Here is a 20,384-nt window from a genome sequence, read left to right on the forward strand (position 1 = left end):
AAGAGCCTAGGACTGGATGGATGGACAGTCGAATTTTACACAACGTTTTTTCATATTCTGGGATCTGACCTCCTGAGACTGATAGAAGAATGTTGAATGAGGGGAAGAATGTGGGAAAGTTTCAACGCTACATTCATAGCCCTCATCCCCAAATCTGATAATCCCTTGTCCTATCCAGACCCATCTCCCTGTGTAACTGCATTTGCAAGATTATTGCTAAAATGATTTCTAACTGCCTCAAGCCCATTCTATCTGCTCATATCTCCCCAAAACAGTTTGCTTTCCTTTAGAATAGACAAATCCATGAGGCCGTTGACACTGCTCAGGAACTCCTCCACTCTGTCCAAACCAAAAGACTCAAAGACATGATATTGAAAATCGATCTGTTTAAAGCATTTGATAGGGTCAATTGGCTCTACATTCATATACTATTAACCCATCTAGGATTCCCATACTCCTTTATCAAATGGATCCTGTGCTGTATCACGAATGTATCCCTCAGTGTGCTCATTAATGGCTCAGCTTCCCCTTTTTTCCATGCGGAAAGAGGATTGGGGCAAGGATGCCCACTCTTCCCGCTACTACATTCTTATCATGGAGGGCCTCAGCAGAACTATTGGAGAATATTGTAGACAAGGACAAACAAGGGGAATAAAAACTACTGAAGATTGTACCCTCACCCACTTGCTGTTTGTGGACGATGTACTGGTTCTTCTCAATGGGGGAATAGGGGACGCCACCTCTTTTCATCGTTCCCTCGGCATTTTCTTAAAAGCCACGGGCATGGTCTTAAATGAGGCAAAATCCATAATTACTGCCACTGATTGCTCCCAGCACAAGCTCCAGTTCACTCTCAGAAGATTTACCTTTGCAGGAGTGGCACTGGAAGAAGGGTTGAGGTATCTCGGGTACAGGCTAAAACCCATTGGCTACAAGATTGCGGACTGGACGTGGCTCATTTCAAAAGTGGAGAGGAGGCTCAATATCTGGTATCACAAATATCTCTCTAGAGCAGGGAGACTGATCCTTATCAAGGCTGTCTTAGAAGCTCCACTGGTTTATTGGATGATGCCAGCTTGGATTCCTCGAGGTATTCTGGCTCGCCTCCAAAACATATGCTATAGATTTTTGTGGAAAGGGAATCAGACAAGGAGAATCTTCGCATGGTCAAGCTAGGAGTCATTGGCTCTACCAAAGAGTTGGGGAGGATGGGGTATTAAGAGGCTAGATACTTTCTCACAAACCTTGGTAGCCAAGTCAGGATGGCAACTGCTTAACAAAAATAGTCTAAATACATCCGCCCCTCAAGTGTGCAACCCTGGATCAGGCAAGATACTAGGATAAATAATATCTCCATTATCTAGAAGGTAGTCAATAACACTAAGGAGCTTGTTCGAAATGGCCTGACTTGGATAATTAGATCGGGGGGTAAGTACAAATAGGCATAGACCCCTGGGTGGGCTGCGGCAACACTCACAAGCTCATGGAGGGCCTGAGAGGACATTTGCAAGCCAATGGCACAAAGTACATTAGTCAAATTGCAAATGAGGCACATACTACTATCCTTCAGCAAGCCTGGAGAACAGCCACTGAATTGAATATCCCCTGATGTTGGCAGCAGGAGTGGCGTAATTACACAAATGCATTGACAGAGGCTCACATTAGAATAACCAGGGGGGGATGAGCATATCTTGGCATACGCTAAGCATGGCACATACTCCCCCAAGACAGGCTACCAAGTGCTGATGGAGAGGCGCAAGCCACAGGAGTTGGAATAGTGGTGGAAACAGTTGTGGAAGTTGAAGGCACCCCCCCGATCTAAATTGCTCATGTGGTCTATCCTCCATAAAAAATTCCCAACAGGGGCCAATCTGATGAAAAGATCCTTCTCAAGGCCTTTCTGGTGCCACCTATGCAAAGGTGATAATGAAGAGACAGACCACCTCTTTCTCCACTATCCTTGCATACAAGAACTATGGAATGGCTTCCTTAGTTCGATCTCCTCCACTAAGAAATGGCAGGGTACACATTTCTCTGAAGCATGGAACAACTGGTGCCTATCTAACTCTATTTGAGAGAAGAACATCCCTCTCCTTTTAAGTTGGGCCATTTGGATTGCCAGGAACCAAGCCATCTTCCTTCAAAGACCCCCCGCTAGCCCTCCATAATGGCCAGAATTCTAGCCGACTACAGCTCCATCCCTGAAGAGGACACTCAACCTACCCATATAAACTTATCTCCATAAGTTATCAACACTGCTCACCCATGGGCATACTTAGATGGATTAGCTCAGGAGGCTGGATGTGGAGGAGGGGCAATCCTCCATCTATTTGTATCTCATGTTTATAAAATACAAATGGGGCTGGGAAGAGGGACTAACAATTTTGCAGAGCTCCTTGCGGCTGAAAAGCTCATAACTTTTGCATTGTCCAAAAACTGCCTTCATTTACAACTATTTGGACTCTCAAATCATATGCAATTGGGTTAACAAAAAAACTCAATGCAATGCATACTCTTTAAAACATATCTTAGATGAAACTCACAGACTCATAACAAATTTTGATGTCTTCTCATGCCGCCATATATACAGGGAATGAAACACAGCTGCTGACATTTTATCCAAGGAGGCTGCGCACAGGGACAATGCCTCTTGGTTGATCTTGGAGAAAAGAGATGGCAACACCTACCAGTACTATCACATGCCATTTATAGAACTTGGAATATGAACAATCTCCACACAGTTTTTTGCTCATTTTTTGCACTTTTGGATCCATATTCGGAATGACCATATGTAATAATACACTATTATTTTTATCTTATTTTCAAGAACAGTAAAGGGCTCTCTGCAAAGAGCAACACAATATTTCATAGACTTATTTTGTAATGCCTCACATATGAGGCGGAACAAAGGTTAATCGGTTTTGCTTTTTTGATAGGCACAAACCTGAATATTGTATATGCAACACATCTGCAAAATGTAGTTTCTTATCAATAAAGAAATTACGACTTTTCCACAGAAAAAAAAAATAAAATATAATCCAAAATATCTATATAAAAAATCTCAATAATTTTTGTAAAGAATTTTCCATAAATTTTTCAAATCTATTTAATTGTGTATCCTGAAACAATTCATTGAATTGAAGCCTCAACTTTATTATGCTTTATATTTTAATATATAACATTGTTGTAAATTGTGAATTATTTCGTGTGGTTATGCTTAATCTCCTAAATATTTCTATTTGTTCGGAAATATAATAAACTACCTCGTGCATTGATTCTTTGATTACAAAAAGAAATACTCACTCTGATCCTTTAGGAGGCTAATGCATCGGGCATCAATTTATAATGTGGAAAATTAGAGTATGCCAGCCACCTTCAATAGATATAATAATAATTCCGTGAAATATAAAATCCTGATTATCATCCACCATTTTGCAATCTTGCAATCTTTTATACTACAGGATAATTGAAATTCATAGAGTTTGATCAGAATACATGATAATTGAAATTCATAAAATTTTATATGAGAATACATGATAATCATAGTGTTGTTGGGAAAAGTATCCAATACGGAATGACCCTATCCCACTCTAAGGAGTGATAGTACCTCAGCAACAAACAAGACAAAACTATTTAAGTGTTCTTCTTTATGAAATGTAAATAGGGGAGAAGGATGTAACTAACCGATGTCTTCCGCTAGTTTGTTGATCCAATCTCACTCCTTGCTGCTTGCTTCCCGCTGCTTGCTCCTTCACTGGCCCAGCTACACCAAGTTCCTGCAAAATGGCAAGAGAGGGAAACTACAAGAAGCATACATTCATAACTAGTTTAAGGATTAGAATAAATTAAATATGCAAATACAACAAAACATCATTGAGATACATGCATATAGAAGAAACTCAAATGGCTTTATTGATGGAAGAATTAAAGTTCAGGAAGTGATACAACCATAAGAGGCCCAATCCAGCATCACCTTCCCAGCAGAAAGGAATCTCCTCTTCACCTCCTTCAAAGCAAATCACCCAATAGTTCTAAACTCAAACCAACAGCAATTCTTTGCATTCACAAAATTCCAGCCTCCAGATCTCATGGGAGAGAGATCCATATATAGATGTTTGGAGAGAGGATGAGTCAGCCTGAGATGTGACTAGTGTCCTCTCCCTCTTTCAGTTCTTGATTCCACTTGGAGGTTCTTGCTTCCACTTGGAGATTTGGAACCTCTTACTCATCACTAGTCGAATTCCCTGAGGCAAGTGTCATTTTAGAAGCTTCCTGGGTTCTGACACCTTGAGAAATGAACTTGCCACTTGTCCCTTCTCGCTCAGCGCAGGTAGCCAGTGTTGGCTTTGACATTCAGCGCAGACAGCTAGTGTAGCCACTGAAATGATCCTGAATTGACTTGGTTTTGATCAGTTTTTGGTGGAGAACTTCTCTGAATTGCTGTGGTTTATTGGCCTTGTTCCTCTAGGGGTAGGAACAACATGTTTAGGGACTTTGGATCCCTTAGATTATGGACATTTCATGCTTAATGTTGTTAGGCACAAAAATTTCTATAACACATAGACAGATAAAAGCATATAAAAGGAAACAGAAAAGACAAGACTACAGCAGGTTGAAGGATAGCTAAACGCCAATATTCAAGATTATATCGTGCAACTTTGTATGAATACATTTGTGTAGCATGTACACAGGGTTAAAATATATGTAACATTTTAATCACGCCCTTCACAGCTGATGTTGAAATATTAATTTCCCCTGTGTGTCATCATTTCCGGAAAACCACCTGTTTCATATCGCACCACCATTTCGCACAAAGCAGTATTTGTCAGAGGGCCTCCGATCACCCCGATCGAGCGACGCGTGTCAAGTGTACGGCTCGAGTACCACCCATTCCCGAGACGGTAAAGTTCGTGCGACTTAGGCAAGCGATATACGTCCGATTAAATCAACGGACCTGCATCATTTGAAGTTGCGTGGATTAAATATTTGTTTGACCGCCGTAAAAGTAATTAATGTAAAGTTATTGTGATAGGTAAAAGTTGGTAGAAACTTTAAATTTTAATGTTTTTATTTCTTACGGAGGTATGGGTAAGTTTTTTTTATTATTTGGATGCATATGTATCGTATACGATATATATGTTTTGTTATGAGTTGACTTTTATTTGTATTGCAAAAACATACGCACAGCAGTGAGAAACCAGAGCAGGGGTAGCATGGTGTGAAACACACAGCAGAGTGAAACAAAGCAGCGATGGTTGAATGTATGTAATATACGCAGCAACGCGTATGTGTGAAGAATCCTCTGTTTTGTCTTTTGGGACACGCATCATTGGGCTGCCATTTTTCTGCAGAAGAAAAATGTATGTAATGTACTTTTTTTGCTGTTGAACATATCTAATGGGAATGCCTTTTTGTGGTTAAAAATGCAATAGAGGCAGTAGCGTGTGAGTAAAGAAATTTTTTTTCACACAGTAGTGAATGTAAAAAGAAATATTACACACACAGCAGTGTTAAGTTTTAAAGCAGAGACAAAGTATTTTTCTGGAGAGATTGGGCAAATTTTTTTTGTGCATTGAAGTGTTCTTGTGTAAATCCCTCTGTGAGAGGAAGAATTATGTAACAGGCAGTCTTTTATTAATGAATATGAAGTTTTTATGGGTGTGAAAAATCTCTGTTCTCAGAAAAAAGTTAGCTTCCCTGTGTAAAAGATCCTGTGGCAGAAACAAAGCATTTTATCTGTTCTTTTGTGTTTGAAATTACCAGAAATTTCCAACAGTGGTATCAGAGCAGATCCAGGCTCTTTGAAGGTGTTCAAGAAGCTGAAGGAAGGAGTTCTTTTGCTGTAGCAGCTTCTCCAGCAGAGTGAAGTTTCAGGCAAAAGAATCCAAGGTATTTCTTAAAGATTTTTTTTATGTTACTGCTGAAGAAACAATCAGTGTTTTAAATACACAGTCCAATATTTGAAGCATAGCTGAGAATGCAAGGAATGGCTAGCACAAGCACTAGCATAGGTATTTTTAATCCTCAACTCCCACAGTTTAATGGGAAAAACTATGACTATTGGGCAATAACCATGAGAGCCCTGTTTGCGTCTCAAGATTTATGGGAACTTGTTGAATATGGGTTTGAAGAACCAACAGATGAAGATGAGTTTAATAACTTGACACAAGCAGAGAAAGATTTGTTGAAGAGTAATAGGAAGAAGGATTCAAAAGCCCTCGTATTTTTGCATCAGTCAGTGCATGAGAGTGTGTTTCCAAGGATAGCAGCAACCAAGACATCCAAAGAAGCATGGAAAACTCTCAAGACAACCTATCAAGGCATGGAGAAAGTGAAGACAGCAAAACTACAATTGCTGACGAGAGATTTTGAGAATCTGTGCATGAAGGAGTCAGACAATATTGACTCATTCTTCACACATGTGATTGAATTGGTCACACAGATGAGGTCTCATGGAGAAGTTCTTTAAGAAAGGAGAATTGTGGAGAAACTATTGAGAGTCCTACCCTCAAAGTTTGATGTGATTGTCACTACCATAGAAGAGACAAAGGATCTCTCAAACTTTTCAGTTGATGAACTCCATGCATCACTGATAACACATGAACAGAGGTTGAGTAGAAATGAAAAGTCATCTCTAGAGCAAGCTTTCAAGACCCAGATGTCCTTTGGAAGAGGAAGAGGTCAAGGTAGAGGAAACAAGAGAAGAAGAGGCAGAAGCCAAAACAGAGGTGGAAGAAACAGCCCAGCAAATGCTCAAGGAAGAGGCAGCAATCCAAATCTGAACCAAGGCCAAGGCAAAAACAAACAAAGTAGACAACATCATGCTCAAGGACAAAGGTATGAAAAATCAAATGTCCAATGTTATTATTGTAAAAAATATGGGCATTATGCCAATGAATGTAGGAAGAAGCAGCATGACATGAGTAATAGATCTAATGCAAAGATCACTAGAGAATACATCAACAAAGATAATGTGCTTTTAGCTTGTAACATGGCTGAAACAAATAGTGAAGATATATGGTTTCTAGATTCTGGTTGCAGTAACCATATGATAGGAAACATAGCCCTGTTTTCTGCTTTAAATCAGAATGTGAAATCACAAGTCACACTTGGGACTGATAGTAAAAATTTTGTTATGGGAAAAGGAGAAGTAAAAATATTTACAAAGAAAGGTGAAAGGAAAACCATAGAAGATGTTTATTATGTTCCTGGAATGAAGTGTAACCTCTTGAGTATTGGACAACTCGTTCAAAAGGGGTACAATGTTTTCTTTGAGAATGATGTATGCACCATCATGGATAGAGCACCCAGCAAACGATTCATTACTGAAGTAAAGATGACAAGGAACAGGATGTTCCCTCTTAGAATAAGGGCAGATTTGAAAAACAAAGAAGTAATTGCAGAAGTTACCCAAGAGGCTTTCCAAAGCATACCAAAGGATGAAAATTGGTTGTGGCACTTGAGATTTGGACATCTCAACTTTGGAGGTCTTAACTTGATCCAGGTGGATGTTGGTGGCCACCCACCTATCCCATTTGGACCCCCACAATTGTCTCTTTCAGTTTTTTCAGTTTCCTTAATTATAGCGCAGTTTACTATTTTTAGCAGTTTTTCGGGTCCTAAACTTCCGCAGCCATTTTGAGGCCCTAAACGACGTATTTTGGGAAATCCACCGCCAACCATTTTATTGATAAAAATCATCTTTTTTGTCGTAGTCCTCGGAGAGATCTTTCCAACGGGCTATCATGCGCGTCAAACGGAGATAATACGACCAATTCGCGACCCCGGGAAGTTGGCTGTCCAACTCACCCAAAAACGGGGCCCACAATTTGGCGTTTCATCTTCTAGGGTTAGGTTTTGGAATGTGAAGGGTTTTCCATTGTTTCTAAATAATAAATAGGCCTTCGAGCCTCATTGTAAACACAGTTCGGAACAGTTCAGAGGCATGTAGCCAACACATCTCTTGTCAGAGATAAGCTACCATCGCCCTAGCTGGGTTATTTCTATTTCTATTTGTAAGCATATTTCAGTGTTTTACAGTAATGAAATGAAGTATTACTTCCGCTGCATATCTGTCTTTATGGTTATCGCATCTCTATGTTTATGGTTATCTCTGTAATTTATTGCGTTCCTGTCTAAATCCGGATCAGTGGTATCAGAGCGGTCTACTTTTTCTCTGTTTTTCTTTGCATGTCCCCAACGAGGTCGGGATATAAGGAGTTAGGGCTTGAATTGGTCGAACCTTTGGAAGACTAGCCTCACAAATCTCGACGACCTCCCATGGCGGATGAGAAGAAAGACGAGGGGGCAGGAGATCCTATCAGAATCTTGCTCGAAGAGCCCTCGAGCGGAAAAGGAACGCGATGATGGATAGCTTTGCGCAGATCCTTCAGCGGCTACCCAGAGGCGACACATCGGCTTCCAAGAGCTACTCTGGAAACGCCACACCATTTAAGGTACAAGTTAATTTTGAAATCCCCATCTTCGAGGGTCAAATAGACGCAGATGCCATAGATAAATGGTTAAATCTGCTAGATGGGTATTTTTCTGTTCATGAATTTTGAAGTCGGGAAAAGATTGTTTTAGCTCTTCTCAAAGCAGCCCCACACGTTAAGGACTGGTGGGAAACATACTGCGAGAAGAAGGATGAAAGTACAGGCTCACTGTTTTCAGCCGCCCCCACTTGGAATGACTTCCGGGATGCCATCAAGGAGCAGTACTACCCTGTCAAAAGCTATGAGGACAAATACATCAAATGGACCACACTGCGGCAGGGACGAGACCAAGATGTGCCAGAGTTCACAAATATTTTTCATACCCTTCGCACACAGTTGGGTATCAAAGTTTCTGAGCTGCATCTGGTACTCAAATTCCGCGGCTGCCTACACAAATACATCCAGGAAGAGATGGAGTTCTTGAACATCTCCTCACTCGGCACAGCATATCGATACGCTGTCAAAATCGAGCAAAAATTCAAACAGAAGAAGCGAGACTGGATCTGCAAATCCGAAGCCCAAAGGACAAAGCCAAGGCGGGGTGACCCAAGACAACACCACGAAGCTGAAGAAGGACGCAGGAAAGTGGTGTGAGTTCCACAAGAGTCCCACTCATAACATAAGTGAGTGTCGGACCAAGCAGTCACTGGTGGCCGAGTTGAAGGCTTCCGAATCAGATGCATGTTCCGACTCTGAGCCAGAACTCGACAAGGGGGATGGCAAAGGGAAGCAAATCATTGATGCGGATCCTAGTGCCACTATTGCCACTGCCAACATCCATAAGAATGAGCCCGAAGAGCCAGAGGAGGGGGAACGTCTTTTCCACTCACAGATGTGGGTGAAGGGTTCGCTGCTGCAATTCATTGTCGACAGTGGCAGCCAAAAGAACCTCGTTTCAGCAGAGGTCATGAAGCGGTTGGGCCTACCAATTACAGCACACCCACAGCCGTACAGTATCGGGTGGCTTCACGAAGGACAAGATCTCAAAGTTCGCCAGCAGTGCCGCCTTCCCTACAGCATCAAGCCCTTCATAGATGAGGTATTGTGTGATGTTACAACTCTGGATGTTTGTGATGTAATATTAGGCCAACCATACTTGTGGAGGCGACATGCTGTGTATGAGTCAAGGCCTCACGCTGTCATTATTTCTTTGGATAATTCATTATACAGGATACCAGAGGTAGCTCCACCTACTGCCACCTCTTTGATCACTCCTAAGAAAGGCAGCAAGCTCATCTCACAGACTAGAAAATTTATTTTCTGTTTGGTTCACTCCCAAAGTAAGGGGAAGATCGTTGCTACATCCATGACCCCCACGAAGGGTTCCTCCACGCAGCAGCAGCAACAGAGGGATACAGTCAGAACAGAACACAGGAACAACTTCTTCTCACCCACAGGGGTACCACACAAGTTTCAAGTGGGGAACAAAGTTTGGGTGCATCGACAGGAAGAACACCTTACCAGAACCCATCAGATGCTTAGGCCACTCCGACATGGTCCTTACACCAGTACCAAGGCTACGGGCAACAATGCTTTGAAGCACAACATTCCTCCATTCCTTTGCTTGCACCACATGTTCAATATGGACCATCGCCGACCATGCTTCCCACCATTTCTGGACACATTAGAGATTGCAGAACAGCTCACCAGAGACCCAGTTCAGTAGAAGCTTCCTCATCTCAGGGAGGAACTCAACGCAATGGGGACCATTGCTTCCTAAGGGGGGAGGAATGATCCAGGTGGATGTTGGTGGCCACTCACCTATCCCATTTGGACCCCCACAACTGTCTCTTTCAGTTTTTTCAGTTTCCTTAATTATAGCGCAGTTTACTATTTTTAGCAGTTTTTCGGGTCCTAAACTTCCGGATCCATTTTGAGGCCCTAAACGAAGCTTTTTGCGAAATCCACCACCAGCGATTTTTCTAATCAAAATCATCTTTTTGTCGTAGTCCTCGGAGAGATCTTTCCAACGGGCTATCATGCACGTCAAACGGAGATAATATGACCAATTTGCGACCCCGGGAAGTTGGCTGTCCAACTCACCCCAAAATGGGGCCCACAATTTGGCATTTCATCTTCTAGGGTTAGGTTTTGGAATGTGAAGGGTTTTCCATTGTTTCTCAATAATAAATAGGCCTTCGAGCCTCATTGTAAACATAGTTCGGAACAGTTCAGAGGCATGTAGCCGACACATCTCTTCTCAGAGATAAGCTACCATCGCCCTAGCTGTGTTATTTCTATTTCTATTTGTAAGCATATTTCAGTATTTTACAATAATGAAATGAAGTATTACTTCCGCTGCATATCTGTCTTTATGGTTATCGCATCTCTGTGTTTATGGTTATCTCTGTAATTTATTGCGTTCTTGTCTAAATCCGGATCATAACTTGTTGAGTAAGAAAGGAATGGTAAGAGGATTACCATTGATAGAGAAACCGAACAGCTTTTGTGAAGGTTGTATATTGGGGAAACAACACAAAAAAAGTTTTCCATCAGGGAAAAGCATAAGGGCAAAAGCACCCTTAGAAATTGTCCACTCAGACTTATGTGGACCAATGCAAAATCCATCACTAGCAGGCAGCCAATATTTTCTAACATTCATTGATGATTTCACCAGAAAAACTTGGGTATATTTTCTTAAAAACAAAAGTGAAGTGTTTGAAAAATTTCGAAATTTCAAAGCACTTGTGGAAAACCAAAGCGGGCTGCATATCAAAGTTCTAAGAACTGATAGAGGAGGTGAGTATATCTCTAAGGAATTCCTACGGTTTTGTAGAGAAAATGGAATTCATAAACAATTTACAGCTAGGTACACCCCCCAGCAAAATGGAGTTGCCAAGAGGAAGAATAGGACCATCATGGATATGGCGAGGAGCATGTTGAAGGCAAAGCATTTGCCAAATAATTATTGGGCTGAAGTTGTACACTGTGCAGTACATATTTTGAATAGGTGTCCTACAAAAGCAGTGATGAACAAAGTGCCGGAAGAAGCATGGAGTGGGAGAAAGCAAGGAGTCACCCACATGAAAGTTTTTGGATGTGTGGCCTATGCACACATTCCAGATTAGCTAAGGAGGAAGTTGGACAAAAAAGGGGAGAAATGTATTTTCATTGGATACAGTGAGGAATCCAAAGCTTACAGGTTGTATATCCCATCCACCAAGAAGTTTTTTGTGAGCAGAGATGTTCAGTTCATTGAGGAGGAAGCTTGGGATGGAAGCATAGAGAAAACAGTGAATGTTAAAAACTGTTTGTCTCATGATGAAGATGATGAGGAGATGGCTGAAATACATCCCCAAACAGCAGCTCCAACACAAGGACAACAAGAAACACCCTTGAGGAGAAAGGAATGTGCTTCTCCAAGCACACCACAAGGAGGAAATTCAAGTGCTTCTTCAAGCACTTGCACACCAAATGAAAGAGGTAAGAAGTTCAGAAATTTAAGTGACATTTATGATGAAGGTATGAATTCCTTGTTTGCTTTGTATTGTCATGTTGATGACCCTATTCATTTCAAAGATGCAATTAAGGATAGGAAATGGATAGAAGCTATGGATGAGGAGATTAATGCCATAGAAAGAAACAAGACATGGGATTTGGTTGAACTGCAAAAAGGTAAAGAAGTCATTGGAGTTAAATGCGTCTGCAAGACCAAGAGTAATGCTGAAGGCAAAATAGAAAGACACAAAGCAAGGTTGGTTGTCAAGGGATACAAGCAGCAGTATGGGAGAGATTATGAGGAAATTTTCGCACCGGTTGCGAGAATGGAAACCGTGAGAGCAGTGTTGTCCATAGCAGCACAAAACAAGTGGAAAGTTTACCAAATGGACGTGAAGTCAACATTCATAAATGGAGTGTTAATGGAAGAGGTTTACATTGAACAACCTCTAGGCTATGAGAAGAAAGGCCAAGAGCACAAAGTGTGCAGATTGAAGAAAGCTCTTTATGGGCTGAAGCAAGCACCAAGAGCATAGTACAGTAGGGTAGATTCCTATCTATTGGAAAATGGATTTGAAAAATGTGAGGGAGAACCCACCGTCTACATCAAAGAAAAGGATGGTAAATTTCTAATTGTTGTGTTATATGTTGATGATGTTATTTTCACAGGCAATGATGTTTATCTTATTGAAAATTTCAAATCAGTCATGAAAGAAGAATTTGAAATGACTGACATGGGTTTGCTGAGATACTTCTTAGGAATAGAAGTAGATCAAAATGAAAATGGAATTTTTATCTCACAGGCAAAATATGTAAATGAAGTGTTGGGCAGATTTAATATGCAAGAGTGCAAGGCAGTAATCACTCCCACAGTAATGGGATTAAAACTCAGCAAAGAGAATAGCAACAAGGATTTTGATCCTAGCTTGTATAAGAGTATAGTTGGCAGCCTTATGTATTTAACTGCAACTAGGCCTGACATAATGTTTGCTGTTAGTTTAATTTCCAGATTCATGGAGAGGCCAAAGGAAGCACATTGGCAGGCAGCAAAAAGAATTTTGAGGTATGTGAAAGGTACTAAAAGATTTGGCATTTTATATACTGCCTCAGAATGTACAGATTTAGTTGGATACACTGATAGTGATTGGGCTGGAAGTGTAGATGATCGGAAAAGCACATCCGGTTATGTCTTTCATATGGGTTTAGGAGCCATATCATGGGCTTCCAAGAAACAACCTATTGTAGCGTTGTCTACAGCAGAGGCAGAATATGTGGCAGCTACAACAGCAGCATGTCAAGCAGTTTGGATGAGAAGGATGTTAACGACCTTATGCCAAGAGCAGGCAAAAGCAACGGTGATTTTTTGTGACAATAGCTCAGCTATTGCATTATCCAAGAATTCCGTGTTTCATAAGAGAACGAAACACATTGACACAAGGTTTCATTACATCAGGGAATTGGTAAGCAATGAAGAAATTGTTTTACAACATTGCAGGACTCAGGAACAAGTTGCATACATTATGACCAAGCCATTGGACCAAAAAAGCTTTGAATTTTTGAGGAAATGTTTGGGTATGACTAATAACCCAGCAGTTGAAATTGAAGGGGAGTGTTGAAATATTAATTTCCCTTGCACGTCATCATTTCCGGAAAACCACTTGTTCCATATCGCACCACCATTTCGCACAAAGCAATATTTGTCAGAGGGCCTCCGATCACCCCGACCGAGCGACGCGTGTCAAGTGTACGGCTCGAATACCGCCCATTCCCCGGCCGGTAAAGTTCATGCGACTTAGGCAAGCGATATGCATCCGATTAAATCAACAGACCTGCATCATTTGAAGTTGCGTGGATTAAAATTTTTTTTGACCGCCGTAAAAGTAATTAATGTAAAGTTATTGTGATAGGTAAAAGTTGGTAGAAACTTTAAATTTTAATGTTTTTCTTTCTTATGGAGGTATGGGTAAGTTTTTTTTATTATTTGGGTGCATATGTATCGTATACGATATATATGTTTTGTTATGAGTTGACTTTTATTTGTATTGCAAAAACATACGCACAACAGTGCGAAACCAGAGCAGGGGTAGCGTGGTGTGAAACACACAGCAGAGTGAAACAGAGCAGTGACGGTTGAATGTATGTAATATACGCAGCAACGCGTATGTGTGAAGAATCCTCCGTTTTGTCTTTTGAGACACGCATCATTGGGCCGCCATTTTTCTGCAGAAGAAAAATGTATGTAATGTAATTTTTTTGCTGTTGAACATATCTACTGGGAATGCCTTTTTGTGGTTAAAAATGCAATAGAGGCAGTAGCGTGTGAGTAAAGAAAAAGTTTTTCACATAGCAGTGAAAGTAAAAAGAAATATTACACACACAACAGTGTTAAGTTTTAAAGCAGAGACAAAATATTTTTCTGGAGAGATAGGGCAAATTTTTTTTGTGCATTGAAGTGTTCTTGTGTAAATCCCTCTGTGAGAGGAAGAAGTCTATAACAGACAGTCTTTTATTAATGAATATGAAGTTTTTATGGGTGTGAAAAATCTCTATTCTCATAAAACAAGTTAGATTCCCTGTGTAAAAGATCCTGTGGCAGAAACAGAGCATTTTCTTTGTTCTTTTGTGTTTGAAATTACCAGAAATTTCCAACAGCTGAGAGTATTTGCCATGCACTCTGCTCAGTAAAGAAATGTATTATGGCTCTTTCAGCACAACCCCTAATAAATAAAACAAAATCACAGATTTTGAAAGTTGACGCAACTGGTATTTCAACAATTAAGGCGTCAGAAGCACTATATTTGTAACAACACTAATTAAAAATACATTAAAATATTGAAATCATAGTATATTTGTAAAAATATGTGAGGCGCACTTCATTGGAATAAATGATCTCCATGATAATCATGGAATCCAAATGAACTCAAAATATTCGAAGGCAGTGAGAGGGTAAATTCGAATCATAAATTTATAAAGTCAAATTCTAACATAATAACACTAAAAATGGTCATATATTTTCATTCGTAAATCGATTTCTTGATTTAACAAAAATCTTTTGGTTTGGATGATATGGTGTCCTAATCATAAATGGATAAGTGTGATACACGTTATAAGCCGGATACAAGCAACCATACTAATTTTTTTTTAATTGATGACAGTGTCTCTCAAACACGAAAGCACTTGTTGCTCTGCAGCCTGGCTGGTTGAAATATAAGCTAAAACAAACTTTCCAAACATAAAAACCACTTGTAACTACAAGTTTGACTATCTAAAATATAAAATTTAAATTGAAGCATCGTATTATAGAATTTATATCTCTAATTTCGTACTTCAATCATACCTGCTTTCCATAACCAAGCAACAAGTGTAGGATCATGGAAGTGTACTCTGATTTGTTGTTGTCAATTTTCATGGATTGCTATATCTTCTCTGTCAATTTCATCAATTGTAGGTTGATACTCTCGGGACACTTTGAGCTTAATATGGCGCTCTTTCAAAGCTAGTAGCCATTGACGTTCCCAAAGGTCAGGGACCCCTTCACTCCTCAGTAGCTCTACTTCTTCAAGACTCTTGAGGCGCTCTAATCCTTGGGCTATAATTTTTTCAGTTTGTTGCACCATTTGAGTATGAAATACTTTAACATTGGCAGTGCTGTATCCTGCAACAGTGGAAACTTTTCCAAACCATGAAAATGGCCTACGATGAGCACTTCTAGCTTTGGAAATGCCATACATTCTCCAAATTTCACTAGAAACTCAATGCAATTGTCATTTTGTGACAAAAGCAACTTTTTCAGATTAACAGTCTTTTCCAGTCCTTGTTGGAAATTTCTGGTAATTTCAAACACAAAAGAACAGAGAACAGCGCTCTGATACCATGTTGGGAATTTCTGGTGATTTCAAAAACAAATTAACTGGACACAGAGAATGATACTCCACTGGGAATTTCTGATAATTCCAGAACAAAAAAAATCACTTGAACAGAGGATAATACTTTGTTTTTACAACACAGGATCTTGTTGCAGACAGAATTTCAGCTTGCTGAAAATAGAGTTTTAGCAACAAACATAAAAAACTTCTATTCATTTACATTAAACCAACTGTTACAAAACGTCTTCCTCACATAGAGGGATTTTCACAACTGCTGTTACAAAAGCATCTTCCTCGCATAGAGGGATTCACTTATGCTGAAGAGCATCTTCCTCTTAACCAAAGGGATTCACCAGTCTATGCTGAAAAGCATCTTCCTCTTTAACAAAGGGATTCACCAACTGACTATGCTGAAAAGCATCTTCTTCTTGAGAGGGATTCACCAAGAACAAAAACAATCAAAACATTCTCTGCACTGCTGTGCGTTTTCACTACACTGTTCTTCTATGCTGCTGCGTATTCTCTGCTGCGTCTTCTCCTCTCACTGGAAACACTTTTCTTCACACTGCTGCGTCTTTATTTCTGCATCTTCTCTTCTCATTTACGCTGTTGCGTCTACTCTGCTGCATTGTTGTGGCTTCTCATTACTCTTCTCCACGCTGTTGCGTCTTCTCCTCAATTTCTACTGTGTCTACTCTTCTGCACTGCTGTGCCTTCTTTGCTGCGTCTACTCTGCAGCGTCTTCTGCACTGTCTGAAACAATACATTATCTGCTTTATATGCGAGGAGGGGTCATAACATTCCACCAGTCGCTTTAACTCTCTCATAGAGTCTCTGCTGCAATTTGTTGCTCATGATGAACAAATTTGATCTTTTGCTGTATTTCTTGAGTCGGTGGTGTTGAAACCCATGGCTGATAAATGCTGTGATGGCTCGAGGCTGGTTCTTTTCACTTTCAGCCATTCTTCTCTTTAATGCAGTTGTTGAGAAGTGATGGCGCAACGCTAGATCTGATCTTCCTCCTCCTTTGGGAACACAAATAGGTAAATGGCGAAAAGACAGCAAGGGCGCTGGCGTAAATAGGACAAGAACACATATAGGCCGTCGGATCAAAATGTATGGACGGCTGGGATCGTTTGCAGGTGAAGGTGCGATCTGCGATAGCTCAGGTCACATCACAACATCGTTGAGGGCTTAACGCGCAAGGGCTTAGGTCTGCGATCGCATCGCAATGTCGTCGCAGCGGAAAAGGAATGAAGGAGCTGCGACTACGATCGCATCACAAGATAAAATCACGCAGTTTTTCTGCTGAAGTGTTCGCGATCTCTGTTCAACTGTTGCTGTAGTTTTGAAATTACATTCCAACAGTCCTTTATAAGCATTGCCCATGGAGTTATCATGTTGTAATTCCAGGTCCATCAGGTTTTGAAGTCTAGATATCCACCTGGGAACCACACATCCAAGCAGGTGAACCGTTTCAAGGTGTTCCATGATTGCCATGTCCTCGGGAAGAATGAGGCACGAACTAGTATTACAATTTTCGATGCAGAGTCTCCGCATCCTTTTCATGCCCCCAAAAGTCCCGTCCTCCAGTTGAATAGGATATTTTGGAGAAGGTGCGATATATTCAACTTCTAATGATAGCTGTTGCAGAAGGGTCAAATCTTTGAGATCTCCCAACTGTAAGACTTTGGTTTTGGCTTGGGCATTGGCAGGGGCATTGGATACAATAATTTTCAATTTCAGCGTCTGCATATGGTGGAGCACTGATATTCCCTTGGGAAACCGCTGCAAATCTTTGCAACTCTTCACATTCAGATATAGCATAGATTTGTGCTCTCTTATCCCTGAATGTAGCTTTGTTAGCTTGGAACAACGACTAACATCGGGAAACTGAAGACGCTTCAACTCACTCATGAACTCGGGCAACACCGAGATACTTGTTCGGGACAAATTCAAAAGCCTTAAATGCTTTAATTTCCCAATAGATTTGGGCAATGAACTGATGGCAGTCTGACTTAAATCTAACACTCTGAGGTGTGTCAGATTGTTAAAGAAACTTGCAGATACCGATGTGAGAAAGAAATTTTCAGATAACAGTAAAGTGCAGAGACCTGGACAGTGGATGTTCTCCTTGATTGCCGATAAATAATTTTTAATCACTGAAATTCTACGCAAGCCCCTACAAGCTTTTACTGGTAGTTTTTCCCATTGTTCTAGGGGGTTTAACAAGCATTTAGTTTGTTTGACAGATTCAGAAATAGCTAAATCATGCAACAAGTCATGAATTTTGCAACGCTCTACTTGCTCATCCCCACCAACTTGTGAAACTTCTATCAAACATCGATCAATAAGTTCATCTATGTACGAACGTCCTACATCGTATGTGTCCTGGACTTGGGAAGAAACAAGTCCTTGACCAATCCACATATATACTAAATATTCACATTCTATTTCAACACCTTTGGGAAAAAAGAGAAAAATACAAAAAACACGGCTTGATATCAGCTGGCAAAACCTGGTAACTTAATCTCAGAGAGGGCAGAACCATGTTGCTCATTGCGTTGATAACCTGTCCCATCCCATTCCAGTCATTAGGAACCTGCCGTACTCTTGCCATAGATGCTGCTATTGTTTTGATAGCCAACGGCAACACACCACATTTTGCTAAAATAGGAAGGATGGTGCCTTTTGTCAGCTCCGGTGGAGGAAGGTTGTCTGGACAGTCCGGGAATGCATGAATGCAGAACAACTCCCACCTCTCTTCTTCAGATAAATTCTTCATGTCATGGATACGAAGCTAATCCTGCAAATCTGTTGCAACTATTCTATGACGGGTGGTGATGATAATCTTATAATCGATTTGGATTTGTCGAACAATCCTCCCAAAAAGCTCATTTAGAGCCTCTATATCCCACACATCATCGAAAAGAAATAGAGACCTTTTTCCTTCTAAATCAACGAAGGTTTCCTTAATCTTTTCATTGTTGATATCCTCAAGTTTCATAGGCCTTCCCATTTCGTTGAGCACATTCTCAACATCCAATTTCTGAGATACTACCACCCAAAAACGATGGTCAAAATATTGATCAACTCTCTCTTGGTTAAAGACACTTTGGACCAGAAGAGTTTTGCCTTGGCCTCCCATGCCCACAACGGCAATCACCCGAGGGCCGTCCAAGTCCTTCACTATCAAATCAGAAATCTTTTGAATGTCATCTTCCATGCCCATAGGATGAACAATGACATTCAATATTTCCTTCTTGACTTGTGAATTATATTCAAGACGAGCATTCACATCTAGGAGAGAGGCAACATATTTGAGATATTTGGCACTCACCTTTTTCTTTGTAATCCCCTCATTTAACTACTTCATCTTGCGCCCCATCTTATGACGGAAGATGGGGTTCCAAAAGCTCCCACCTGCTTGGCATTCCTCCACCATGTTGACAGCATCGTCCAGAAAATCCTCAAGTTTCTCAAGCCAATTTCTAACTGAAGTGGAGTTCCTCTTACCTTCAGCGTCTTTCAGCAGCGAATTAATGTTCTCAAGCTCATCACAGAGGCTGTCGAAATCCTCCCCGAAACTACTAATAAGAGGCACCTCTTCTAAAAAATATTCAGAGACCATTGAAGTCAGTTCTTCTATAAGTGAACCAACAACAGTTGTTCCATCCATGTTTACTTCTCTACTTCACCTCTGTCTCTCTCTTCGTAATCTCTTCTTCAAACAAGCACGCAATATAAACTCTGCGCTTACCGAGAAAGAATAATCTTTGCCTAAATGGAAGGAAAAGTGTTACCTTCGTTGTAAGACAAATCGACACGTACACACAGTTTACACTGAAAAATCTTTACCCTACTCACACACAATTTAGAAGTCAAGCATCCAGGAAGGAATAGTCTTCCATTTCTTCAACTCCAATAAGGAAGGAACAATTTGATATCAACAAGACAAGGAAGGTGTAGATGTGTTAGAAAACCTGCACAGATGAATCTAGCTAGTAAAGGTTGAACACACAGCTTTGCAGAGCAAAAACACTAAAAGAAAATCGAAAGAAGAAAAGAATAGTTCATTAGAAAATATGTTACAATGCTCATGATATAGCATTGCTGGGTGAAGATCCCGAGGTAATGCACTATAGTGGTGATCAATGAGAAGACTCAACACCTACAACAAGTTCCGGAGATAACTAGTCAGTTACGGAGTTAAAGAAGGAGCAAATCAAGGAGTAAATCAAGCAAAAGGAATTTTGCATGCAATCCCATGCTCTAACTAAGAGTCCGCATGTAGGTGTGTAGTAGTTCAGTCATGCAAAAGGAATCTTGCATGCAGTCTCATGCTTTAACTAAGAGTCTGCATGTAGGTGTGTAGTAGTTCCAACACCCCCCCTGAACACCACTATGGGGAAAAATAGAAAATGGGCCCTGGAAACTAAGGCCAAAGGTCACCCAAAATACTGTGTAACTAGTACTAAAATTGAGGAAAGAGGGAAAACCTCGTGGGAAAGCCCCCCCCTCAAAATACAATGTAATCAAAAGAAAAGAGGAAGAAAAATAGTTGCTAAGCAATGGTGTCCTTGAC

The 20,384-nt window shown here is 40.6% G+C and overlaps 1 protein-coding gene and 1 pseudogene across 1 annotated transcript; one reads left to right on the plus strand and one right to left on the minus strand.

The window, feature by feature from the left end:
* The first annotated feature begins 513 nt into the window (after positions 1 to 513).
* On the plus strand, positions 514 to 1,176 carry LOC149211296 (uncharacterized). The gene has a single exon (XM_089399249.1). The coding sequence runs from the start codon at positions 514 to 516 to the stop codon at positions 1,174 to 1,176; it is 663 nt and encodes a 220-aa protein (XP_089255375.1).
* A 14,155-nt stretch (positions 1,177 to 15,331) lies between these two features.
* On the minus strand, positions 15,332 to 19,478 carry LOC149211297 (putative disease resistance protein RGA3; annotated as a pseudogene).
* Between the last annotated feature and the right edge of the window lie 906 nt (positions 19,479 to 20,384).

The sequence above is a fragment of the Pinus tabuliformis genome, chromosome 1_2, assembly GCF_031772625.1.
Source record: "Pinus tabuliformis cultivar Carrire ecotype Pingquan chromosome 1_2, CPIR1, whole genome shotgun sequence".
Classification (NCBI taxonomy): domain Eukaryota; kingdom Viridiplantae; phylum Streptophyta; class Pinopsida; order Pinales; family Pinaceae; genus Pinus; species Pinus tabuliformis.

Excerpts from the sequence above, each read along its gene's own strand:
- LOC149211296 (XM_089399249.1), top strand. The coding sequence starts at position 514 with ATGGCTCAGCTTCCCCTTTTTTCCATGCGGAAAGAGGATTGGGGCAAG.